Genomic DNA, 26826 nt, shown 5'->3' with positions numbered 1-26826 from the left:
TAAAGATATACTTACACATAAAAGAACAATGTCTGAAATAAAGAATTCAGTATGTTTTAGGTATTACTGTCATCACCTCAATTACTTTCTTATTTTTATTATAAGTAAGAAATCTGGGCAATGCTGAGTACTGTCGCAGTGAAATATAAGATACCTATTAGGTTTCAAGAATCACAACTAAATTTTAAGTCACTCTTTGTTCCTAGCATCAAGTAAAATGCCTTATTTGAGATAAGGATAAAGAAAGGTGAGGGACACCTGGGTGGCTCAGTGGGTTAAAGCCTCTGCCTTCAGCTCGGGTCATGATCCCAGAGTTCTGGGATCTAGCCCCGCATAGGGTTCTCTGCTCAGCAGGGAGCCTGCTTCCTCCCCTCTCTCTCTGCCTGCCTCTGCCTACTTATGATCTCTGTCTGTCAAATAAATAAATAAAATCTTAAAAAAAAAAAAAGTGAAAATCTGAGTTTCTCAAAGTAAATTACAGACTCTAATATTATAATGCTCTTACTTATTCAGTTAGCTGCTTTTCCTTAATAACTTTACAAACTGGTTTTAAACATGTGTAGATATATGTAAACACAGTGACATACTACTGTTTCACAAAATACTCAGGGCAAAGCTGCCCAATAAGAAAGGCAGACAGATAATTTCTTGAAATCACAAACTGCAATTCAAAGATGCTTCTATCTGTTACCACATTAAAACACTACGAGAGAAAACAGGGTGGCCGTTTTTTCCTCCTTTCTGGGTTTCTGATAATAACATTTAAACTGTCCTTCACAATTCAGTACTAAAGAGATGAATAATGATGGTACTTACCACACTAATAAAACATTATAAAAGAAATTTCATAATGATTTGATTAAAAATATGAAAAATATAAGCTTCTATTCATTTATAAGACTGACTTGAGATAAGTTCTGCAAAAGAAAATGTTCTGAAGTCCTTAAAAAGGATATAAGAGAGTGTAATAAATACAGAGAGCACAAGAGACCAATTTCCTGATGCCACCATCACCAACTGACTTTACTGTAAAGCTGCCAAAACATTTTTAAAAGAAAGTTACTACTTTATAGCAAATTAGATGACAAAAAGACAAAAGTCTTTTAAACTACATTTTCTGGAATGCAATAATTGCAATAAAGGTAACTTAGGCTGTATTTTAAAGCTATTTCATAACTGTAGCTGAAACTGAAATATCTATACATAATCCCAAGTATCAATTGCTATAGTCAAAAGATATATAAAACAAATGGTGACTCCTTATAAATATTAACTGCAAAAAAATGGTTTGTTTACAAATATTATATATAAAAAATATACTGTACATTTGTTTAGAGCAGTCAAAAAAGTTCTTTAAAACATTATATAATGGTTCTATTAAAACTTCTATTTTAATAGCCAAAACATCTTATTTCAATTCACTATTCTAATTTATAAATATTTAAATCTAGAAAAATAAATTATGAATAGCATTATCCTCTTTTCTTTTCAACTACTCATTTCATCAGTACCTACTTTTATTTTCCTAATGACTACAGAAGAAAGTTATTTCTCAGCAGAAATCTGGTACACAAAGAGATCATTCACTTAAGAACTAAAGATTCCTATAAGGCAAAACACTTCACATTTCTAGAAAAACCGTTACACAAGAAGGGCCAACACCCAAAAGTTAAATAAAGAAATAAAAATCAGAACAAAGTAACTTTCTTTTTCAGACCACAAAATACCAGTGATGTTTCTTCAAATAATGTTCCTAAAACTGAACATTTTCCAAAATTCCAAATAAAGTTTATGAGTTGAAAATTTACTTATTAACCAAGTACTCTGAGCTCTCACTTCATCTTGCTAATATATTTTTAGTAAAGTTCAATAAAAATGTTTCCTTAAAAATTAAAATTTCACATTTTAAGAAATAAAAATTTTCACTCCTCATTTTGTATAAAGTTATATGGGTTATACAGTATATAATCTATCTACTTTAAACCAAAAATATTCCTTCTAAAAAATAAGCAAGTTTTACTTCCATCGATACTATTTAGAATTTAGGACTGCTGAAAAGAATTTATTTTTCAAAGCTCAGAAGTTTCTTAGCTGTGGTTTAATTTATGCCTGCATGTCCTAAAAAGGTCAAATGGTATCTATGAATTGATGAAGTTAAAAGGAATTTCCACATGTGCCTCAAAAAAGGGAGGGACAAATGAAGGAAACGGATTATTTAAATTTTGTGCAATTTGATCTTCACAGAAAGATGTTCCTAAGCCCCCTTTTAGATAAGAAAAATGGTTTGGGCCACCTGGGTGGCTCAGTCGATTAGGCATCTGACTTTAGCTCTGGTCATGATCTCAGGATACTGGGATCGAGCCCCATGTAGTAGGGCTCCCCACTCAATGGGGAGTCTACTTATCCCTCTGCCCCCACCCCTCAGCTCATACTCTCTCTCAAATAAATAAATCTTTCAAAAAAAAAGATTAAGAAAAATGTTTCAAGAAGTATGCCAGTAATACAAATGTTCAGTAGCTGCACTGGAATGGGAACCAAGGCACATCTAACTGAAGTCACCAAGTACTGCCCTTCACAGTAAAAACAAAAACAAAAACAAAAACAAAATACAAAAAAACCCCTCTCTTTTGGACCCAGAAAATCTGGTATGGGGTAGGGGAGGAGCTAAGAGCTTTTAAAGAAAACAGAGAATGAAGCAGACCTAAAATGTAATGACTGAAATAGAATAGTGAGCCTCAGAGAACGTAGTAGTCCCTAGGAAAGAAAAGCAGAAACTCTGGGCTTTGAGAATCCTAGGAACCATGATGAACTAGCAGTTTCAGGTGCTCTGAGAGCAGTTTTGCAAAGATCTTGATTCAACACCAAATTTAGGGTCTTGATTAGAAAAAACCCTTATTTTTCTAGGGACTGAGTAAAGGATGGGGTAGGGGGGAATTGCCAGAGTTCAAACCTGGCCTGAGGGTGGGTGAAGACAGAGCTCCCCTAAATGCACAACAACCCCAGAGGCCAGGAGGGAGGAAAGGCCATGACTGGAAAAGAATTATGAAGGCAGTGTTTGGAAGACACAGCAGTGCTCTGAGCCTGAGCCAAAGTTAACTGCTGACATACAACATGATGTGAAGCCTTCTCTGGCCCTCCTTTCCAGGGTTCTAATTGTACAAGTTTTGTATCTCAAGTTTTGTATACTGGAAGATTTACTTGCAGTACAGCAAAATACTGGACAACTCTGATCCCCTGAGTACATAAGATTACCCGACAAAAGCTAAGATAAAAAATTAATTTGAGCACCATCTCTTGATGGCTGTACTGGTGAGGAGGGAATAGACTATCCCTTCCATCACAGATGACATCTCATTAGAGATCTTGCAGACCATCCACTTCAGCACAGTAGGCTCCCTCCCCCTCTCCCCACCTGTCTCTCTCTAGCCTCTATCTTGCTTTATTTTCCTTCATGGGATTTCCCTCAACCTCACCTTGTGTGTTTCTTCACTGTCTGCCTCCCAGCACTGGAATGAAAACTCCCCTCTCCTCAACTCCCCCAAGAGCCCTGCCCCATGCCCCCACCCCCTCCTGCCCAGAGGAGGGACTCTGGTGATTGCTGTATATTCGGCACCTGGGACAGTGCCTGGTACATACAGAGTGAACAACAAATTACCTGTTACATGACTGTTTGAATGAATACAGAAGCCAGGTTATTAGACTTATCTATAACAGACTTATTACAGAGTCCATAATTATAAGTCTATATTATAGACTTATCTATAGTAAGTTGTGGTAGCTACCATATTTCATAGAACATAATGTTCCCTAATTTTAAGATGCTCCATTATTTTACACACCACTAAAGCAGGAAAATGCTGCAAATTATCACAAGATACAATCAATGCTAGGAGGCAACTTGATTTCAGAAATGTTAAAATGTGAGAAAATTTTTACAGAATTGGTAATGGGTGATATATCCTAGAGTTGTATCTGAGAGCTGAGCTTTTTTTTCTTCATAGCACACGGCACTCTTTGCAAATACATTTGTCTATCAACCTTGGCAGGATGTGAACTTACAAGGGCAGGAATTTTATCTTATAGATTACCAAAGTCTCAGTACTTGGTATTTGGCATCTAGCAAATGCTCAATAACCAATAAATATTTGACAGATGAACAATGAATCTGTATACGAATCCCTTAAGTAATAGTTTAGCAGTCAGGGAAATTATTCTGAGGACTGTCTATAAGATAATGGAAAGGAGGAGGAAGCAGTATAAGGAGAATGGAGAAAGATTAGAGGTCAGAAAACAATGATTTTCAAGAGAAATCTTTTTTTTTTTTTTTAAGATTTAATTTATTTATTTGACAGAGATCCCAAGTAGGCAGAGAGACAGGCAGAGAAAGAGGAAGCAGGCTCCCTGCTGAGCAGAGAGCTGATGCAGGGGCTCCATCCAAGGACCCTGGCTGGGATCATGACCTGAGCTGAAGGCAGAGGCTTTACCCCACTGAACCACCCAGGCGCCCCTTCAAGACAAATCTTAATAACTGAACATTTTCTGGAGCTGTATCTGTCATCATCCTCCTTTCCTTTCCCACCGAGCTTACTTATGAAACCTTTCTCCTGAAAGTCAAAGTATTTATATATTCTAACAAATATATATGAATTTAAGATTTAAATGTCCTTTCTTTTATGGGCGCCTGGGTGGCTCAGTGGGTTAAGCTGCTGCCTTCGGTTCAGGTCATGATCTCAGGGTCCTGGGATCGAGTCCCGCATCGGGCTCTCTGCTCAGCGGGGAGCCTGCTTACTCCTCTCTCTCTCTCTGCCAGCCTCTCTGCCTACTTGTGATCTCTGTCAAATAAATAAAAATCTTAAATAAATAAATAAATAAATGTCCTTTCTTTTAAAACATATCCATTCACTAGAAGTCAGATGTGTCTTCCACACATATTAAAATAAAATTATTTCTACCTCTGAATACTTTAAATGTTTCCAACTCTCCCCTCATAGGCAAAAGATAACTTAGAACCTACAAAACAGTTATTAGTTAAACTCAGTAACTAACAATCAATTGTGAATGCACAGAGGACAGTTTCTTACCTGCTGTTTATTGCCTTTTCTTGTTAACATGACAAACGGCATTGTGTCTGCAGACTCTGCCTCTCCCTCCCCACCACCGAGTGGAGGCCCTTTCCTCAGCTGGCTTTTGAGATGCAAGGGAATAGCAACATCTAGTTGGTGCACTTTAACAGATTCTCCACTTCGTTGCTTAAAGACAGAAATAAAAAAATATAAGTACTCCAAGGTACACATGGATATATGTAAATATAATTGTGAACAATTCATTCAGTGCCACAGTTCCTAAAACACACCAATCACTGGAACCAAAGTAATCTTTCTGAAAGGTAACCGAAACAGAGTTGGCCCCTCCCGTGCCCCTGCTCTTACAGCCGGCTTGGCAGACCTCTGTGACCAGTTCCCGTTTATCACTGTAGCCTCCCCTGAGGCCAAAACACACAATGCTGTAGGTTCTCCTAACTTTACCTGCTCCTGAAATGCACAGCCAAAGCACACATCTTCCTACATAATTACCATGTGTCACAAGTGCCTGCTCCTGTGTGAGAATCTTCTACGAGACTGGTGGGGTTCAGCACTGGACACCCTTTTCCTGGTGTCCTCTAGCAGGTGCTCAATTAATGTTTAAGAATGAATGAAATCTATTAATGTTCAGATTAGCTTTATGTTTGTTAACATCCACGTTTTTAACATTTACACCAGTTTCATCAACCAATTATTTAAACAAACCTTCACTGAAGACTTACTGTGCATTAGGCTTTGAGGTACTAATACTAAAAATATAGTCTCTATCCTCAGAGAGCTCATAACTTGTTAAGAGAGAGAAATCAATTAATTACAATTCATCCAAGTCATATATAACCTGTGTTGGGTGTAGAGTGGCTATATATAAGCTCAGTTGGGAGTGGGTGGATGCTGAGATTTCATAGAAGACAATAAAAATGGGACACTTGAAAATATCTTTAAGGCTTCATATGATTTCTTATAAGCAGACAGTAGCAGAGCAGTCTGGGGGATTTGGAAGGAATTTAGGAAGGGGAAGAATAGGTGCAAAGCAAATATATGAAACATGGTGCATTTAGGGACCGGCACACAATTTTCCATATTTGTGAAAGGAGCACAAATGAGGAAAGAACTGAACATGATTCTTCAAAGCTAAGCAGGGATTGCTGAAAAGGCCATGAAGGTTTTGAATTTGCTTTACTATAATTTAAATGATCTTTCGATATAGGCTCCTTATTTCCGAGAGATTTCAAATAAAATAAAATGGTAATAAGGTGTAAAATTTTGTTATTTCTAAGTTCCACTTTGTTAGAATTTGAAGTTCTCCCAGGTTTGTAAGATTTACAAAGACTTTTTACTTAAAACTTGAAAGGATCAGGTTAGATCACCCTTTGATTTATAAATTAACCATTTTCTAATTATAAAATTAACATATTCTCTTTGTAAATTATTTAAATACAGAAATGAATCAGCTAATGTGTCCATCCATACAAACCTCTCCCTTGACTGACCACCTCTACCTGCTCCAAAGTGCCAAAACCAGTATCAATGGGGCATGTTCTTTCAGATTTTTCTTGAAAATGCTAATACAAACATAAAAATTTACAAGGTGCAAGTGTGCATACTGTTCTATACGCCTTTTTCTTCTTTTTGATTCCATGGGCATCTTTCTAGTTGAGTATATATAGAGCTAATTACATGGCTATGCCCATATTTATGTAATTGGTCCTGTACTGATAGTCTAGACTTTTTTCCTTTCCTTTTTTGTCTTTAAAGATTTTATTTATTTGAGAGCAAGCAAGCATGCACACAAGCTGGGGAAGAGGGAGAAGGAGAAGCACACTCCCAGCTGAGCAGGCAGTTCAACCTACAGACACAGGGCCTGACACCAGAACCTTGAGATCATGACCTGAGCCAAAGGCAGCCACTTAACCGACTGAGCCATCCAGGGGCTCCTAGACTCTTGTTCTATTACAATATGACATCGTTGCATATTTAACTTCACGCATTTGAGAGACAATTAGTAAGGGTAAACTTTTATATCAAGTGGCATCCCCATTTGATAGGTTTACTAAATTTCTCTCTAAAAAGGCTGGACTGATATACACATTCCAAATACAGATGTTTACCAACACTTAACCACAATGGGTATTATTACTTTTTAAATCTTAGTATCTGGTGATCTGATAAAAAGGGCTCATCCTAATTTAATTATCTTTTTTTTTTAAGATTTTATTTATTTATTTGTGAGAGAGAGAGCACAAGCAGAGGAGGCAACAGGCAGGTGGAGAGGGAGAAGCAGACTCTCCGCTGGGCTGGGAGCCCGATGTGGGGCTCAACCGCAGGACCCTGGGATCATGACCTGAGCCGAAGGCAGATGCTTAACCAACTGAGCCACCCACGCACCCTTAATTTGCTTATCTTTTGATTATCGTGAGCTTTGGCATGGTTTCACTTATTTTTTCAATCAAAAAAAGACCCTGGGTCATTCTTTTTTTTTTTTTTTTCTCATTGGCTTGCAGGATCTGCTGCTATAGTACAGCTATTAACCCTGCATTATATAGACCATACACATATACACACATATTTATATTACACACATGCGCGTGCACACACACACACACACCTGCCACGCACCCCACCATTCCCCCACCTCCCGCCCGGTTTGTCATTTCTTATGGCATTCTGTGATAGAAAGCAAAATAGCAAGGTGACTGAGAACAGACTACACCACTTACAAGGCTTATAGCCTTAACTGCGGCATGGCAATATTAACAGTATCTGACAGCACTGTATGAAGAATAAATGTGAAGTCTTAATGCAGTATTCAATAGTCTGAACATTTTTTGAGATTCCTGACAAATTTGCAATTAATTCTGTTGTGGAAATAAAATAGAAATTCAGTTTTATTTTTATTGACCATTCACTGAATAATCCATTTCCCTCAACTGATTTGCAATGTTATCTTTACAGTCTAAGCTGCCATGTTTTAGGTCTATTTTAGACTCTCTTATTTCATTAATCTATTTACTGCCGTGCCAATTATTTTGTCTTTAAAATGTTTTATTTTCTTATAGAGTATCTTCCCCTACTTTCCAGAAGTTTCCTAGCTATTTTATTCTTACAGTTACATTTAAGAGTAATTTTGTTAAATCTTAAAACAAGCCCTTTCTAATAAATAAAATCTTAAAAAAAAAAACTTTCTCTCAAATAGATAAAATATTTTTAACCCACTGAGCCACCCAGGCGCCCCAGATAAAATATTATTTTTAAAAAAAGAATTTTGTTAATTTCATTCTGCCTCTATCTCCCTGTTCTTCTCCAACTACCTCCTCCCCCAATCCATCATTCCCATCCCCTGCCAATCTTTCCAGTGGGACAGAATTATGACTACACAAAATCTAAGGACCTGATTCATGGAGAATCAGTATCTTTTATGCTACTGTGTCTTCCTGTGACAACTTTATCAAAAGAAAAAAAACTCCCTGTGGCTGTTTGCTTTGGGTATTTGACAGTGTTTGAAAATTAGCGCTTAATTTGGGATTAAATTTTCTCCAGTAGGCTAAACACATACGCATAAACGTAAATGCAAACTTCCCTCCTCTCTGATCACATCCTCCCATCCTTCTAGCTTGCTTCTTCATGAACTCCCAATAACCAATGATTACTGGCTCCTATCAAAAGACTGTATCTTGACTCCATCAGCTTTTCTATTTCTAAATGTTAGGGGCTCCTCAGGACTCAACCTGGAATCTCCTCCTCCTCTCTCTCCAAACCTTTTTTTTTTTTTAAGTAGGTTCCAGGGGCGCCTGGGTGGCTTAGTGGGTTAAAGCCTCTCCTTTAGGCTCAGGTCATGATCCCAAAATCCTGGGATCGAGCTCCACATCAGGCTCTCTGTTCAGCAGGGAGCCTGCTTCCCTGCCCCCATCTCTGCCTGCCTCTCTGCCTACTTGTGGTCTCTCTCTCTGTGTCAAATAAATAAATAAAATCTTTATAAATAAATTAATTAATTAATTAAAAAGTAGATTCCATGCCCAATGTGGAGTCCAGTGTGGGGCTCAAACTCATGACCCTGAGATCAAGACCTGAACTGAAATCAAGAATTGGACACTGAACTGTCAGCCACCCAAGCACCCCCTCTCTCCAAACTTTATATGTGGGTGATTCATTTATTGCTCCATCTTTAAGTATGCTCTAATAACTACTCCACTTATGTTTCTCTTCTGATATCTGACAATTCCATTTTGGCATTTCACAGGCTTCTCAAACTTCATATCCACATGGAACTCTTGCTCACTTTCTCCTTATTTCCAACCACAGATAACTAGCCAGTGGCCTAAGCTAAAAAGCCTGTGCTATCCTGGACTCCTTGACCCCACCGCTATCTAATCAAGTGCCAAATAAACCTGGTTCATTCTTATTCCTAAACAGCTTTTGAATCCAGACTTCAGTCCCTGTGCCCTGCCACTATTCTAGACAGATGATCATCGGTCACCAGGATCACCAGCCTTCTAACCAGTCTTCCTGACACTCTCCTTGCTTTTCCTCTCATCCCAGCCTAAACCTTCACATGAACCTATGGTTCATACACGACTGTGCCATCCAAAGAAAATCCGTCATAAATATCCATTCACATACCAGGCCACCCTCCCCACAGACCCGACTACACTCTGGGAATACTGGCTTCCTTTTAGTTTTTCAAACATTACACATCATCTTCTGCCTCAGGACCTCTGACACATTGTCCCCATATTCTCCCAATTTTTCACCTGGATGGCTCCATTTCTGCCTGTCTTGTCTAAAATTCATGATCTTTGATTATCCTATCTCAACAAAAGCCATTCTGTTCTTTCAGTTCCTCAGCACTGGGCACAATTTGAAATTATGTATTTGTTTAGTTTTTAAAACATGTATCTTCCCACATAAAACTTAGTCTCTGAGGGCAGGAACTAGGTCTGTTTTTATTTACTACCTTCTAAATGCCCACTGCATAGTGCTAGGCACACAGACATACTCAATAAATACTTAAACAAATGAACAACAGAGTAAACAGCTATTGACTTATGTAAGATAGGAAAGTTATATAAGACAGAAAAAGCTTTTTTTTTTTTTTTTTTTAAGATTTTACTTATTTATTTGACAGAGAGAGATCACAAGTAGGCAGAGAGGCAGGCAGAGAGAGAGGAGGAAGGAGACTCCCTGCTGAGCAGAGAGCCCAATGCGGGCCTCAATCCCAGGACCCTGAGATCATGACCCGAGCCAAAGGCCTCAGAGGCCCTAACTCACTGAGCCACCCAGGCGCCCCTGGAAAAGTTTTTAAAGAAATAAATTGTTGCAGTGCCTGGGTAGCATCTGCCTTTAGCTCAGGTCATGATCTCCAGGTCCTGGGATTGAGCCCCACATCAGGTTCCAATTCAGCGGGGAGTCTGCTTCTCCCTCTGCCTCTCTCCCCTGCTTGTGTGCAATCTCTCTCTCTCAAATCAATAAATAAAAATCTTTTTTTTTTAAAGAAATAAATTGTTTATTATCTGTCTCTTCAAAGGGAGTATCATCATCTGATGACTTGAGCTCCTAAATGAGATAAATTTAAGACTTCATATTTCTAGATATATGAAGAAGCTTTAACAACATAGGAAGAAACAAACTGGACTAAAAACCTATAGCACTAATTTTTACTTTATCAGAGCTTTTGGACTTGGTAGTATCCACCAAAGTAAAATCCAGTATTTCTTCCCTAAGGATTACTCCCTCAGCACAGAAAGACTACAAAATCTTCCATCTCAAAAATAACCCTTTAAAAAAAATAAAAAATAAAAAAAACAACCCTTTTACCTCTAGTCACCTCTCCATTTCTCCTCCCTTTCTAGTAAAACTCCTCTAGGGCCACCTGTCTCTGTATCTAGTATTTTCACTTCCTCCCTTCCTGTTTTCCAATGAGCCTACAGCATGGGGTCCGCATACCCTATTCCAGAAGAAGGACTCTCCTCAAATCACTAACAGATTTAACAACAGCCATAAAGAGGGTGGAAGGAAACAGTCCACAGGATGTGACCTCTAATTATAGAAAAACATAATTAATCTAAATTACTGGGAAATGGAGCTTTTAATAAGTCCAGTGTATTAACGTCAAGAATATGTTAAACATTTCTTCAAACACCAAATGACCAATATTCCTCTACATATTTACAAACAAGTTATTCAAATTTTAAATCAAACTTAAGAATTTGGTATATTAAATTTCCCCAAATATTTATCTTTGACAAGGTTTGAATCCCAAGCAAACTCTAAGTAAAGAGGTCTCAGAAACAGAGAGAGGACTTCAGAGAGAAAAGGCAGTGACTGGTACGATGAAATTACTCTAAGTGTAATATTTACTACATTTCCCCCAGTGTATCTCAAAAAAATGTTCAAATTGGGATGTGGGATGCGAGAAGCACTGGCAAGTGCAAGCTGTATACGTGAGGAAGCAGCTGCCGCGCAGGCAAATGTTTGTTTAGATGTGGAGATCCTTGTGTCAACCAGAACGGAACGTGCCACACTATTCTGTAGTAAGAAGACACTCTGGGGTAGAGGAACCATTCATACCTGAAGATTTTCCAGCATCATTTTATCCAGAGCTTGAATGAAGTCCTCATCTTCCACACAAGGTACATGCTTAAGTCCACCTCCCTTAATCATTACCTCCTTATTAAAACAAAATAAGAAACCAGACCACAAATTTTAAGATCATGTTTTGGAGGGCAGAGTCTTTTGTATTGATAAGTTGGTTCAACGTAACTCAGAGAATGAGTGAGTAAAGTATGTAACATTACTTCATGTTTAAAAAAAAAAAGTGTTAATGTAGTAAAGTATTTAGGAAAACAAACTGAAAATGATTTTCCAAAGGAATATTTTTCAATAATCACAAGAAACACAATTTGAGTGGCTAAAACTGAAATAATAAAGAGAATGTGGCATGATTTCAAAAGCCAATTTTCAGCCATACATACAGTATTTTCTTCATCAGTTTCATTTTCTTTATTGGAGTCTGTAAGGTAATCGGTATTCTCTTCCTCTTCCTCCTCACCTTCATCATCATCATTATCAGAACCCTCCTGAAATTATTTAACATTAGAAGATTAAAACATTTTGAAAAGGATCTCTATTTTAAATGCTTTAAGATTTAAAAATTTCTGTATAATTGTTCATTATTCTCAAGTTCCAGCCTTTTATGTAGTCTGCCTACAACTCAGAGAAAAGTCAGCTGGCATTAGCTGAAAACTAATGCACACCAGTAGCTGAAAACCCATCTCACGATCTTCCACTGATCTAGTAACACAAAGATCCTTTGTAGAAATTCTTCCTTGCACTGCAGAAGGAATGAGCTTCCTGAACCTTTTATATATTTCTCCTCCCTAACTATTTTGAGACTGAATTTCTCACAGTAGTTCTTTAATACCCATCTAACTCTGAAAGTCAGTAAGTAGTTCAAATTTAACATGGTTAGCAGTTGAAATCAAGAACACCAAAATTTATAAAGCACTACAGTGTATAAAGCACCTCGGCTTGGAAGGTGTGCGGACATACCTCATTCTGTTTGCTTTATAAAATTCTAAAGAAGGCAGGATAAGCTTTCATGTCCCCATTTTTATACAGGACAAAAACAACGCTTGGGTAAGTTAATTGACCTGCCCAAGGACACTCTTGCTTATTAAGCAGAGGAGATAGACATTCTGATCCCCACACTCCTCCCATCCTCTCCTGTCAATGTCCCCACCTCCTCTTCTATCAGCCAAATTTCCTTTTCAAACAGAAGACTGGAAATAACCTGAGTGATTCTGCACAAGGACACACACAAAAAAGCACAAAGTTGCACCATATCTGTGTATTCTTCCATTCCCAACAACAAAATTCAGTCTCACTTAGTTCTGTAAGTTTAAAAAAAAGACTGCACTAAATCCAGCTTCTTCTCATTATGCTGAGAAATAATGTGAATGAGAAATATCACCTAGGGAAAAAAATGAATTATTTAAATGTGTCACAACCTTTTCAGTATACATAACAATTAGTTCCAAAAATCCAAAGACTGATTATAATTTACTATACAGATAGAGATTTTTAGCGCTTCTAAAATGGAAATATTCTGGGAATGTAAGAAATGCATTTACTTTTTTCAAATGTATTAACTTTTTTTTTTTTTTTTGAAGAGAAAGGAAGTGAGAGAGAGAGAGAGCATGAGCTGGGACAGAGGGAGGGGCAGAGGGAAAGGGAGAAGCAGGCTCTCTGCTGAAGAGGGAGACCAACGTGGAGCTTGATCACAGCACCCTACGACCATGACCTGGGCCACAGGCAGACACTCAACGGAATGAACCACCCAGGTGCCCCAAAATGTATTAACTTTTTTAAACATAAGTCTGTAATTCAAAATCAAATTTGCAAGAGATGTTAAATTTGCTTGAAAAAAGTAATCATTTCTTAACACTTAGAAAATATTTCCTATTCAAAAATTAAGCTAAACTAAAACGCATAAACTTTTCCTCCTTACCCTTTATTTTTACATTACTCAGGCAAAATAAAATAGATTACCTTTTGAAACTGAAATGCTGATCAAGAATTCCACATCCTAATGCCTATTATACATAATAATCTGTGCACTCTGGAAGTGAATGGACCACAAAAGCTGGCAAAGGAAAGCAGGAGGGGCAGCAGAGCACAAGTCACACTGTCTGAATTCAAATACTGGCTCAGCACTTAGTGAGATCTTGGGCATATTAAACTACCTGTGCCTTATCTTCTCACCTACCTCACAGCATGGTATGAGAAATAGTAATATAAATACTATTACTACTATAATGATAAATTAAATCTTACACTTACTGCTAAATTATATAAATGCTATACTACAGAAAATTAGAATTTTAGCAGAACATTTACTTCACCTTTACTGTTATCTTTAATTTACACAGCTGATATTCAGGAGGAAATATTCTGGCTATTTGGTGCTAGGAATAACTCTGAAAGGCCATATGGAGCCAAGGACCAAGCTAAGGACCAAGAAGAATAAAAGAGCACAATTTTTCTGAAGAGTACACTGTAGCCCTTTCTCAGCTTAAGTTGTAGAATATCTCACACTGCTCTCAAGAATCAACCTATTTTCTCTCTTTAAAATGTTGTCCCTGAGCATCTGGGGGGCTCAGTTGGTTATCTACTGCCTTCGGCTCAGGCAGTGGTCCTGGAGTCCAGGGATGGGAGTCCCACATGGGGCTCCCAGCTCCATAGGGAGTCTGATTCTCCCTCTGACCTTCTTCCCTTTCATACTCTCACTCTCTCAAATAAATAAAATCTCTTAAAAAATAAAATAAAATGTTTTCCCTATACTTGGAGAGCAGCCATGGGAAAGGGTGGTCTTGAGAAGAAGACAAGGCTCATGCAATGCCAACTGAACACTGTGTTTTTCTACTTAGCAAACACATATGTATCATGTATGATATTTACAACTGCAAATGGAAAAGTAAACAATGGTGAAAAATTATACAACTTTCAAAGTTATAGTTTACTTTTTAAAAAGAAAAAATACATCCCAACTCTTCAGATGAGAAATACAGGAAAATGAGTCACTTTTCAATGACACATCTACTAAGGATGTTTAATTTATTAGATTCTGTTTATCTAATTAGTGCAAAATCTACTCCAAAAAAATGTTCCTATTAAAAAAATGTCTTATGATCTTCTGGTCAATACTATGATTTTCTTACTTAAAAAAAAAAAAAAAAACCCACCTTAATTCCAGGGGTTTTATAACAGACATATACTACTAGTTACAGTTCCTATAATAAAACTAAGGAGGAGATCTTATTTTACAAATTAAAGAAAACTTTGGCTCAAATAATCAAGATACTCTTGTACAGATGTACCTATTGCCTATAAACAAAAGTCATCACCTCTTCTTCTGGTTCATTTACTTCACTTTCATTTCCAGATTGTTCTTCTGTTTCAGCTCCTCCTTCTTCTTCTTCTTCATCCTCTTCAAGATTTTCTCCTTCTGTCATGGAATCTTTTGAATCTTTGTCATTTACTAGGCCTTGAAATGAGGAGAAAGTGGAATAAAAAACATAAAAAGGAGTAAATTTTCAATATTATACCACTTTTTTTAGTGAGATAATTTAACAGCCATTTTCTCAGAATAGTAAGAATACAATTTAAAATTATTTGAGAAACATTTTACAAACTACAGAGACCTTCATTTCAACAAAAAAGCATTAACACATTATATATATGTATATCTATATGCATAAACACATACATATTTTTTTCTTTCAGCTTGTTTATCTCCATCTCAGAGGAACACAAAACATACCAGCATATAAAATGCAGCCTTAACCATGTAAGATGAAGCCTCAGCCACACTTTTTATCACGTGACATTTTAGAATACCTCCAACATCAAAGATATAAAATTAAGTTGCCTTCATAGAGAAATCATTTGGCTATCAACTTGAATGTCTACACATTAAGATTGAGGGAAGGAGGCAAAGTTATATTACCAAAGGGCTTAATTTTTTTCTTCAGTATTGGCATTCTCCTCCTCAGAGAACCCTAGCTTGAATTTGCTTCCACAGCTCAAGGCCTAGTCAATTCTTAATTAACATCTGAATTCCAAACCACTCTACTCCAAGATGCCTCATCTGATCTGACTTTCTGCTGCTCTCTCCTGAGCCTTCTCTTATAGCTGGGCCTCTTTGTCACAAAGCATACCATCTTGGACTCCTGCTCATCTGATACTCTTCTCAATAGAGAATATCCTTCAAAGTACACTTTCAAGTCCTTCCTGTACATTCCCAAAGTTCAGTCTAAATTTTATACTTTCTGCATAAATTCAATGAGTACCTCAACCTATTACTCTTCCTACTTGCTCCTAAAGCACTTGAATATCTCATAGCACTTTACATTTAAGGATACACCATTACAACATTTTTTTTTCCTAAAGATTTCATAACCGTTATATCAGATTATAAGGCCCTTGAAGACAAAGAATTGTTTTATATATCCAAAACTTATCACAGGCCATATATTGATAAATACATACTAGGTGTTTAGTAAATAATTATTTATTCAGACTCTTAGATGATTAGAGCAGAAAGAAACTTTAGCAATCATATAATGATTTAACTCTTTCATTTTATGAGGAATACTGAAGTCCAAAGAATTTGAATAACCTATCCAATAGGAGTAAAAAATTATTCCAGTGTCTTAAGTTTAAGAAATTAACCAAGAAGTAACAAAAACATGAAAGTACAAGGTGATTAAGGTAGGTAACTGAAGTTTTAATATTTTAAAATACTGAGAAAAGAAGTTGTTGCTTCAGAATGAGAATCCATTAACTTAAAATTTCTGTCACTTATTAGTTTTCAAACACAAATACAGATTTTATACAGAAACATTTTATTTATTTACTTATTTATATATAGGCACTTTAAGAGCAGAATATTAGACTGTTATTTAAGCTATCAAAGCCAAAAAATTTAGTCACAACTGTCTAAATCTAAACTTTCTGAGTAAAAAATATCACAGTGCTGGTAAACTCACATAGCATGAGCTGTCCTTACACCTTTTTTCTATCCACCTAAAACATGCATAGTGGGAAGAACTATAATGTAGAAGTTGCTTTGTTTTGACAGTCATACTTCCAATTTGTAAGGAAAATACATACTATTTCTAACACATTTTCATTTACATTGCAGGATATTTTAAAAAACAATTTATAAATATATTTTGCATTTGCTAAACAGTATAATAACTATCTAGCTGTTGATCCCTAGAACACAATCTTAAACAATGGAGTAAAAATGTACACCCACAGGATATCGAGTTAACAAAATACAAACAATAAAATGCTTCTTGGTGCCTCAGTTCTCCTGCTCATAAAAGAGAGTAATAATATTTCCATTCAGACTGCTTTAAATTTTATTTTTCTGCTTACAAGAGATGTTAAGCATTTCCTCCCATACTTAATATGTCAGAGAGAGCAGTCTTTGAATTCTGGCTTGGCAGGTTAACCCAGTGTTTTGATTTGTCAAATATAACTAACATTACCTTCCTGTGTCACTCTGGCATCAGACAGTACTCAATAAAAACACCAATTGCCCTCCCACCATGTGATTATGTCATGTTCATTTATCTATCATGTTCATTTATCTATTACCAATTTGCCTTTGCTCTTTTTGTAAAGTGAAACTAACCTGGCATGGAGACTATTTTCACTTTGATTTTATTTTTGTACTGTATAAAAGCTTTAAACACCCCAATCTGTTGCCATGTATATGCTTTCTTCTACTGTTTTAAAATTTGAGAAAATTAATGCCTCTTTAAATATTTGATAATCAGATTTATTTTTAAAAATTAATAGTTTAAAAAAAAAAGATTTTGTCAGAGAGTGAAAGAGAAGAGAGCACGCACAAGCAGGGGGAACAGCAGGTAGAGGGAGAAGCAGGCTCCCTGCTAAGCAAGGAGCGGGACCTCAATCCCAGGACCATGACCTGAGTCAAAGGCAGATGCTTAACTGAGCCACCCAGGTGTCCCTAAAAATATTTTAACTCCATAATCCATCTGCAGTTTGATAGGTTGTGGCTCTGTATCAATTTTCCTCCAAAATGCTGACCTGCTGCCCTTATCCTATTTTTAATATTCCTAGTTCATTATATATAAATTATTTTTTATTTAATTGGGGGGTGCTTCTAGGCCTTTTGTTCTGTTCTACTGATTTTTTTTACTAATTTGTGAAATACACTGTTGGTTTTATAATTTATTCATGTGGCTTCTTTCTTTTTCACTTCCATTTCCTTCATTTCTGTTCCTTATATGATGATACAATCTAGAAGTTCCAAAACAAGATTAAATTATATTGCCTATGACCATTTTGGTTTTGTTCTTAAATTTATAGAGAATGTTTTAGCCAGTAATTCTAAGTCTATACTGAGAACACCAAGATACACATAAATATCACAGAAAAATGTTATTTATAGTAATGTAAAACTGGAAATAACCTAAGTGCCAAGCAATAGGTTTAAATAAATTATGGCATATTCATACAAAGGAATACAGCCAATTAAGAATTAGAAAAATATTTCATATCAGGAAGAAATTTCATAATATATTAGGTAGAAAAAAATCTAGTTATAAAACTGCAAACACGAGGAACCCCTGGGTGGCTCAGTTGGTTAAGCAGCTGCCTTCCGCTTGGGTCATGATCCCAGGGTCCTGGGATCGAGTCCTGCATCGGGCTCCTTGCTTGGCAGGGAGAGTGCTTCTCCCTCTGCCTCTGCCTGCCTCTCTGTCTGCCTGTGCTCACTCGCTCTCTCTCCCTCTGTCTCTGACAAATAAGTAGAATCTTTAAAAAAAAACAAAAACAAAAACAAAACTGCAAACACGAAAAAAATTTTAAAGGACGAAAACATATACCAAAAAATGTCAACACGTGATTATTCTTGTGTATGGAGCATGATTTTTGTTTTCTTGGTATTTTTCTCATTTTTTGCCACAAACAAGTACTACTTTTTTTTTTTTTAAGATGTATTTATTTATTTTAGAGAAAGAGAAAGTGAGTGGAGGGGCAGAGGGAGAAAAAGGGAATCCTCAAGCAGACTCTGTGCTGAGTGCAGAGCCTGATGTGAGGCACAATCCCACAACCCTGAGAGTATGACCTGAGCCAAAATGGAGTCAGCCATTTAAATGACGGAGCCACCCAGGTGCTCCAAACAAGTTCTACTTTGAATAATATAAAAATGACTTTCAAAAGAAAAAGGAACGTTGTAGCTCTTTAACACTGGGCTATTACGAAGTTAAAATAATAATGAATTTACAAAGTGCTTGAAAACAAACAAAAAAAAAAACTACCAAAGGCAAGATATGGAAATAGAGTAATATAAACTGTTCCTGTACATCTTCTTCCTGATACTTAGATTCTAAAACAGGAGGAAAATGGGACAACTTGAGAGCATACTGATTCTAGTAGCCATCATCTTTAGAATTTGATCCACAAATGGTGGCCTGTGTTTTCCTTCCCATATTCTAAATAAGAACAGACCCCTCAAAAGAAGCCTGAGGTCCTTTAACTTAACCCTTTGCTCTATAAAAAAGATAAAGTATACCATACCCTTTGCTGCTACTAAACCAGGTGTCAAACTAGTATTACCCGATGCCCACTACACAGAATGTACCATCTGTACACGTTTTTGGGAAACAAGGCTAAGACTTAACTATATTAAAGCATCTGAAGTAGGGGCGCCTGGGTGGCTCGGTCTGTTAAGCCTCTGCCCTTAATCTCAGGTCATAATCTCAGGGTCCTGGGACTGAGCCCTGTGTTGGGCTCTCTGCTCAGCAGGGACTTTGCTTCTCCCTCTCCTTCGGCCCTCCCCCACCTTCTCGTGCTCTCTCTCAAATAAATAAATAAAATCTTTAAAATAAAAAATTCTTTAAAAGCATTTGAAGTAAATGAAATAATCAAGAGAAGTGAGTACTCTGCCTGAAATGATCATTTTATACAACTGGAAATCTGAAAAGGGAAAAAAGGGTAGTTAACTGGGGACAAAGTTCAAAGAACAAAGGAATCACATATGCCCTTCTGGGTGGAGTGGTAGAAAAGTGAACAGCTGTACAATCAGTAGCATCTTTAAAAATACTGCTCAAATAGATAACAGCAATCATATTCTCCAGAGGATGGACCCTTGGAGAAAGAAATTAAAATGCTGGATATAATATGAAAAAAATAGTTTTAGAGGAAAAAAGTCACAAATACTTCTCCCATGAAAGGAAGTACTTTAGATATGCAACATAGTAAATTTATGCAGTTAGCATAAATGGTGAAGCTTAAGGATCCCCTAATGACAGACATATGGGTACCAAGTGCTGGCAGGAAATAAAACATTAGCTTAAAGCCTAAAAACGTGTCACTCTGAAATGGCTACAATAAAACATGCTAACATGCTAAGAACTATTAGCAAGCAAAACGGATTGGTAAGGCTGCATCTCATTCCAGTTATTTCCACTGATAAAGTTAGTCAGCTCCTAGTCCCTTGGTGGGAGCTGTTCAAGAGCTAACTCTTCTTCAAGAACAGTCTCAGAAGAATGTTGAGAAAGTAAACAGATCAATCGTCCTATAGCGCATAGTTCTCTAGTCCTAAGAAATAGAGATTACTCTCCCAAGTAAGGTCTGAAATTCCACAAGGTCGTTCCAAAACTTCTGATACTCCCCCTACAGTGTCTGCCTGCACTATGTTAGAAGATAATGCTTGTTTAAAATATATACTGTATACATAAGAAATGCTTTCATCAAAGGTGTTTTTTGTTTTTTTTTTTTAAAGAGAGAGAGTGAGCACAGGCAGACAGAGTGGCAGGCAGAGGCAGAGAGAGAAGCAGGCTCCCTGCTGAGCAAGGAGCCCGATGTGGGACGCTGGGATCATGACCTGAGCCGAAGGCAGCTGCTTAACCAACTGAGCCACCCAGGCATCCCAGGTGTTTTCTATTAGCAGTAAAAATTCCACTAATTAAGAGAGGCTGACAGGAAGTGTTTTTCCATCACTATCCCTTCCTTACATGACTATTCTCCTCCAAATTGGGATTATTTAATGAAATCAAGAAGTATGTCACCCAGGTCTTACCTACACTATTATACAACACTCAACAGTGAAAACAGAAAGTATACAAAAGCAAACACTGACAACAATATAAAGCAAATTCTAGAAACAATCTGCCAAACATCATCTTCATTTTTTCTCTCTGTAATTAACTGCTTACCTAGTTTGATTAAGAATTCTCGTTCCAAGTCCTGTACCTGCCTGATGGATTCTTCCAGAGAGTTACAGAGTTTGATCTTTGGTCTTAGCAGTTCTAGTGTATCACTGATCATGTAATCTATGTCAATAGGAAATGGATGGTCTTTTGTCCAAACCTCCAAACTTTTCTTCCACCAAACATAACGCTGATAACAAATGAAAAATAAGTTTAGCTATAGGAAATTAAAGAACAAAAATATTTTAAAATAATAATCTATATTGTGATATTACCTAGTTAAAATAACTAAGCTAAAGAGTTATACAAAACACCTACCATTTTTAATGGTCAACAGTAATAACCCTAATCCACTTTCTAAGCCATTTGGTGATTTTAATTTTTTTTTTATTACAACTGTCAAAAATCCTTTTTAAACACAAGGAAAAATCGTAAATAAAATATCAAATAAATTTCTAGGTACTGAAACAGAAATCCCACTCCCAAACCCCAAACAGGGTTTAAATATTTATTTTACAAAACAATAAAACCAAATTCAAACCATAGTTTTGATACATTTTTAGTATTTTCTCTATGCTACTTGCTTTGATTTTTAAGCAAGTCAAAGTATCGGAAGATACAAAAAAAAAGTATCTGAAGATACAGTTTTTGAAATATATAAAAACCATTAATCCACAAGCATTTATTGGACAGCTACTGTGTCATACATGGTGCTGTTCAGAGATCTTCCCTGGCTTCTCCTAGCCTGATTCCTTCATTCTATTTTCTACTTTGTTATCTGTAAATTTAACTAAAAAGCACAACCCAAGAATTTGCTTATATATAAAAGGGTATCCTTCTGGGTGCTTTCTCCTCTCCAATTTGTTCTAGGTCCTTGCTACTGACATGTGGACTTCAACTGGGACCTTGTCAGAAATGCCAACTCTTGGGCCCCCACCCTAGACCAAATGAATCACAATCTGCATTTTAACAGTATCTACAGGTGGCACATATATACATTAAAGTTTAGAAGCACCACTGCGAAGGTCCTTTCCATCTGGCCTTCCCATACTTAACTGTACATGTACATTTTCTGACCTAGAACACACTGCCCTCATCCCCCAGGCCTTACTCACTCCTTACTCCCAACTCCCTAGGTATATATCCTGCTACACATTTCTGCTTGTTACTCAAAAACTACTTTTGTCTCCTTCTGCTCCTGGATAGTTCTGAGTGGCTTTTTTCTCTCAGTCTGGGATTTCAGAGTGAATGCAAATAAGGACACTCTTCTGAAAGAGAGTTTACTTTTGATGCTGAGAGTTACAAGTGACATTTTGCCACAAACTTTTGGTTTCGATACGGTCTCCAACGTATGATAGTCCTTGCATATTACCGGCAATCTTGACTCTCAAATCTGTAGAATTTCCCTCCCCATTTTCTTCTTATCAAGTCAGAAAACAAGCGAGTAACAAGTTGTCCTCTACTGCATAGGTACGGTGACAGAACAAAGTTATCTGCTCTTCCCCCAGAGCATTTGCCCTCATTTAACAGCAGCCACTATGTGGATATATTTCTGATACTTCAAAAGTCGTAATTTTAAATGTATTTTCTTCAACAAAATAAGTGAAGAAAATACTATCAAGAGATTATATACATTAGAATGATCATATATAACTGAATGGTGCTTTTGGTATTTTATTTTAGTAACACCTGGAAAATTCAATAGTGAGCAGTTAAACCTAAATCTAAGTTAACTTTTGGAACACCAACCTTATAAAAGTTGTAGAACTGTCTCCATACTTGTTTCTGAATTTAATTTATATTATACTTAGTCTAAATTTTAAGTTTATATAATTAACTGATATTAGGATAGAGAGAGAAGCACAACCCAAGAATTTACCATGAATGAACAAATACTTTTTCCTGTGTTGAGAAGAGCACATTTTCCCAAAAATGATAGAAAAAAATGAAATCATTTAGAAACAAGAATTTTAATGTAAAATCAGAACACAGATGAGTTGAAAATGTTATCAGACATATAAAGTCATAAATTATCATACTAAAACAATAATCCATAAATCATACCAAATTTATAAACCATACCAAAATAGTTCCCCAATGATCATTGTTAATCATAAAAGCAACAATGCAAATAGTATGTTTATATAGTAGAATTCTTTTCATCATATATGTTTAATCTCTAAAACATCCTTGCAGGAAGAAAAAAAAATCTAATCTAATGATGAACACATCTTATATGTGATATATGAATGCTGTGTTTCTTCTCTAATATTTCTGTAACACAACCAACTCATTAAATGATGCCAAACTGAATATTTAGTTCACATACCTGAAAGTATACAAGGAAGCAATCAAGTTTTCGTTTACTGGAACCTCTGTCAAAGTACTGGCCACAGGTATCCAAAATAGTGCACACTAGTCTAATTCTGAAAAGGTGTTCAGGAGGATCTAGTGAACTTGGAGAGCCATCTGGGTTAACACCAAATGAAGTAAAAGAATAAAGAGTTCTAAAAATGACAGCTGATTCCACCATTCGATAATTATAAAGTTCCCCTAAGAACTTGGCACTGCTGATGCGTCTCTGATTAAATTTAGGCTGGTTAACCTAAAGGGAAAAAAAACACAGATTTCCATTAAAGAACAGTAATGTGTTGACAAGAGGTAAAATTCTCCTCTGTCACTTGATAATACCAATTATTGAAAGAACACTAAACAGAGGGGAAAAAAACGGGTCCTTTCCTTATTTTCTAGTTAAGTGATCACTTCTGCATATCCTTTTTAAGAAATGGCTATCTTTAAAATGTTTTACTAAAAAGAACAAGTTAAATATTTAAATTTAGTATTATCATTAACTAAGTTGATGATACAGTCAAGATGTAATTCTCCCTATCAGTCCCCCCATAACTTATTTTTCTGTAATCCATGAATTAAGGAAATGACGAGCCAACAGAAAGAGGAAACAGTATATAGAAATTCTTACCAAAAGATTACCAATTCACCTAATTAAGAGATTTATAGATTCCTATAACCTGAGTTATAGTGCCCTAGAAATAATTAAAATCTATCATACTCTTCCAAAATAAGCCTAACTGAACTTGAGAAAAAGAAGCAAAAAACTCTCCAGCACTAGCCTGAAGGATGACTAGGAAATCTGAGACCACACTAATTTTAAAGAAACACTAAATTGACATCACAAGGGAAAGAAAGGTTTCCAAATTACTCTTTTTAATAATTGGATTTAAAAGTTTACATTCTCCACAAACTCCAATTTGATGACTTCAAGGAAAGTCCTTATTACCTCCATTCCTAATCGAATATCTTCTAAAACTCCGTCTACAACATGGATTCCAACATCTTCTTGGTAGAGGACCAGGCCTGCTAAGAGGTTGGCTACACAATGAATACTATTATATTTCACATTCCAGATATTTATCATACAACAAATAACATAGTCTTTCACTTCTTGGTCCTGCCAGGGCAACTTTCGCATCTGTCTCAAAACCTACACGGAGAGAATTTTGTTTCAATTACTAAGATAAGTACATAATACTCTAATATACCCAATAATATAAATATTTTGATTCTGCAGTCATTTAACTTTTGAAATAAAAAATACTTTAGAGATCCTCTACCAGCTTCTTAGCTTTAGAGACAAGAAAAGTGAAATACTTTTAATTATTGGCAAAATTTATTCACGTTTGCCCTATATCTCTTCATGATGCCCCTAAATTTCCTAGAGTTTCCAGATCTTCAATCAGGCTAATAGTATATACCCATAATGCCAGTCACTACAAACACATACCCAAGGTTTACAAAAAATAATATTTTCTTTTGCATATCACTAATGTAAATAATCTCAGGTACTTTTTGTAAATCAAAAATTTCTAGTAAATAAATAAACCCAAGATCAGTGGGTTAAAAGATCACTTGATATGGAGGATACAACATTATACAAAACTAACATTATACAGCATCCTGTTTCCTCAAGTGTAAAGAGGGATAGTAACAGCACTTACTCCACAGTCTATTGTTAAGGATTAGACAAAGTTAAATTATGTGAGGCACATAGAACTGTCTGACTCGTTATAAGTATGACAGAAAAGTCAGCCATTACTATTTCAAAAACTCTACTGGTAATGAGATGGTGAGCAGAGCTCTACCTATAATCAAGTTCCTCCCATTTTTATTCTGAAAAACAAAAAAAAAAAGTTAAAAAAAGGATACTATTAGCAGACTGCAAAGCACTCTTCATCTCTATAGCCACCACCCATCTTTTTTTTTTTTTTTAAGATTTTATTTATTTATTTGAGAGAGAGAGAAAGAGAAGCAGCAGCAGGGAGAGGCAGAGGGAGAAAGAGAAGCAGACTCCCCATTGAGCAGGGAGCACAACGTGGAACTTGATCCCAGAACCCTGGGATCATGACCTGAGCTGAAGGCAGATGCTTAACCAACTGAGCCATTCAGGCACTGTAGCCACCATCCATCTTTCAAGCACTTAATATGTTCTCAAATCAGCTTCAGTGGAAATATTAATGTTGTCTCAACCACAGAGCAACCTATATTTTTAAACTTATAGCTAATTCTAAAATAGCTTTCAAATTGCTTATTGTTTGAAACAACTACTATCTGTGATTCTCTGAAAGTTGAGTCCAATTTCCAAAGTCACATGATCATTGCTCATTACCCGTGTATAATGCATGTATTACTGCACACCTTTTCTTCTCCCACAGGTTTTCTCTGTACAACAGCTTATCTGTTTCACTTTTTTTTTCCTAAAGAGGAAAAAGGTTCTATACAATGTGTTGTTTCAATTTCAAGAGTTAACCATGAAATGTTCTGTTCAACATATCCTACTTGAAAGTGAAGTTTCTAACAAGGTAACTGCAATAATTATGAAAACAGGTCAGCATTTCTTAACCTTTTCTGGAAAATGACCAAAATTATGAAATTTCAGGGGGCCATGGACCTACTAAAGCCCACTCAAGATTAGGATCCCCTATACTGAAGCAGAATATTAAAAGTCAAATTCATTATATAGTATCAGAGACAAAGTAGTAATGTCAAATATAAACAGTACCAAAATTAAAATTAGAATAATCACTTCAGAAGTAATTAATTAATTAATTAATTCAAATGTAACAAGAGTCACAAAAGGAAAACAAAACATGTGTCCTGTATCTTATGTTCATCATATGACTTTCACTTTAGTATGACTTGTATAGAAGAAGTCACAATTCAACTTGTGATCTAATCTTTTTTTTTTTTTTAAGATTTTATTTATTTGACAGAGAGATCACAAGCAGGCAGAGAGGCAGGCAGAGAGAGAGAGGAGGAAGCAGGCTCCCCACTGAGCGGAGAGCCCGATGCGGGGCTCGATCCCAGGACCCTGAGATCATGACCTGAGCCGAAGGCAGCGGCTTAACCCACTGAGCCACCCAGGCGCCCCTTGTGATCTAATCTTAACTCTCCTAAACTTCACTGCTGAAACTTTAACAGCTCTACTTCAATTTCTCCAGTTACAGAATATGAATAATGCAAGCTGCTTACATTCCTTACCAGTACTTTGTCGAACACTGAAGCAATTTATAAACAAGCTGATCTGGAGAAATTGAAATATATGTCCTGAACCGAAACATTTTAGTACACAGGCTACAAGCCAACTGCACTGTTCTTAATACTACAATCACTAGAATGAAAAATAATTAATTCTGTTGAGTATTATATCATCTTAGCATTACTACAAATATCAAATTGACTATTACTTTATGATTTCAACAGGATTTACCTTCTCAGTGGTAACTTTGGAGAGATCCTTGTACAAAAGTTTCCGGACATACTCCTGGAGAGGAGGACGTTTCTTTTTCACTGTTTTTTCAGCTGGAGGTGGGTTGCAGTAGTAATATGCATTCTCCACCATTGTAACATATCTTGCATCGAGATGCATTGCTTGTTTCTTTCTCATCATTTGCTCCTAAAATAAAAATGTCTAAATCAAAATACTT

The 26826-nt window shown here is 36.3% G+C and overlaps 1 protein-coding gene across 3 annotated transcripts in view; it reads right to left on the bottom strand.

The window, feature by feature from the left end:
* UPF2 (UPF2 regulator of nonsense mediated mRNA decay) overlaps positions 1-26826 on the bottom strand; it is a 109273-nt gene that overhangs the window by 13087 nt on the left and 69360 nt on the right. For all 3 annotated transcript variants that reach the window (XM_059404330.1, XM_059404329.1, XM_059404331.1), the window contains exons 12-19: positions 26610-26795; positions 24123-24326; positions 23154-23429; positions 20831-21014; positions 14981-15120; positions 12050-12154; positions 11646-11744; positions 5082-5249 (exon numbers count right to left, since the gene is read on the bottom strand). In XM_059404330.1, the coding sequence (XP_059260313.1) occupies positions 5082-5249; positions 11646-11744; positions 12050-12154; positions 14981-15120; positions 20831-21014; positions 23154-23429; positions 24123-24326; positions 26610-26795 (1362 nt within the window). The remainder of the gene's footprint in view (positions 1-5081; positions 5250-11645; positions 11745-12049; positions 12155-14980; positions 15121-20830; positions 21015-23153; positions 23430-24122; positions 24327-26609; positions 26796-26826) is intronic.

The sequence above is a fragment of the Mustela nigripes genome, chromosome 6, assembly GCF_022355385.1.
Source record: "Mustela nigripes isolate SB6536 chromosome 6, MUSNIG.SB6536, whole genome shotgun sequence".
Lineage (NCBI taxonomy): Eukaryota > Metazoa > Chordata > Mammalia > Carnivora > Mustelidae > Mustela > Mustela nigripes.
This window is presented reverse-complemented; position numbering and strand designations above follow the sequence as displayed.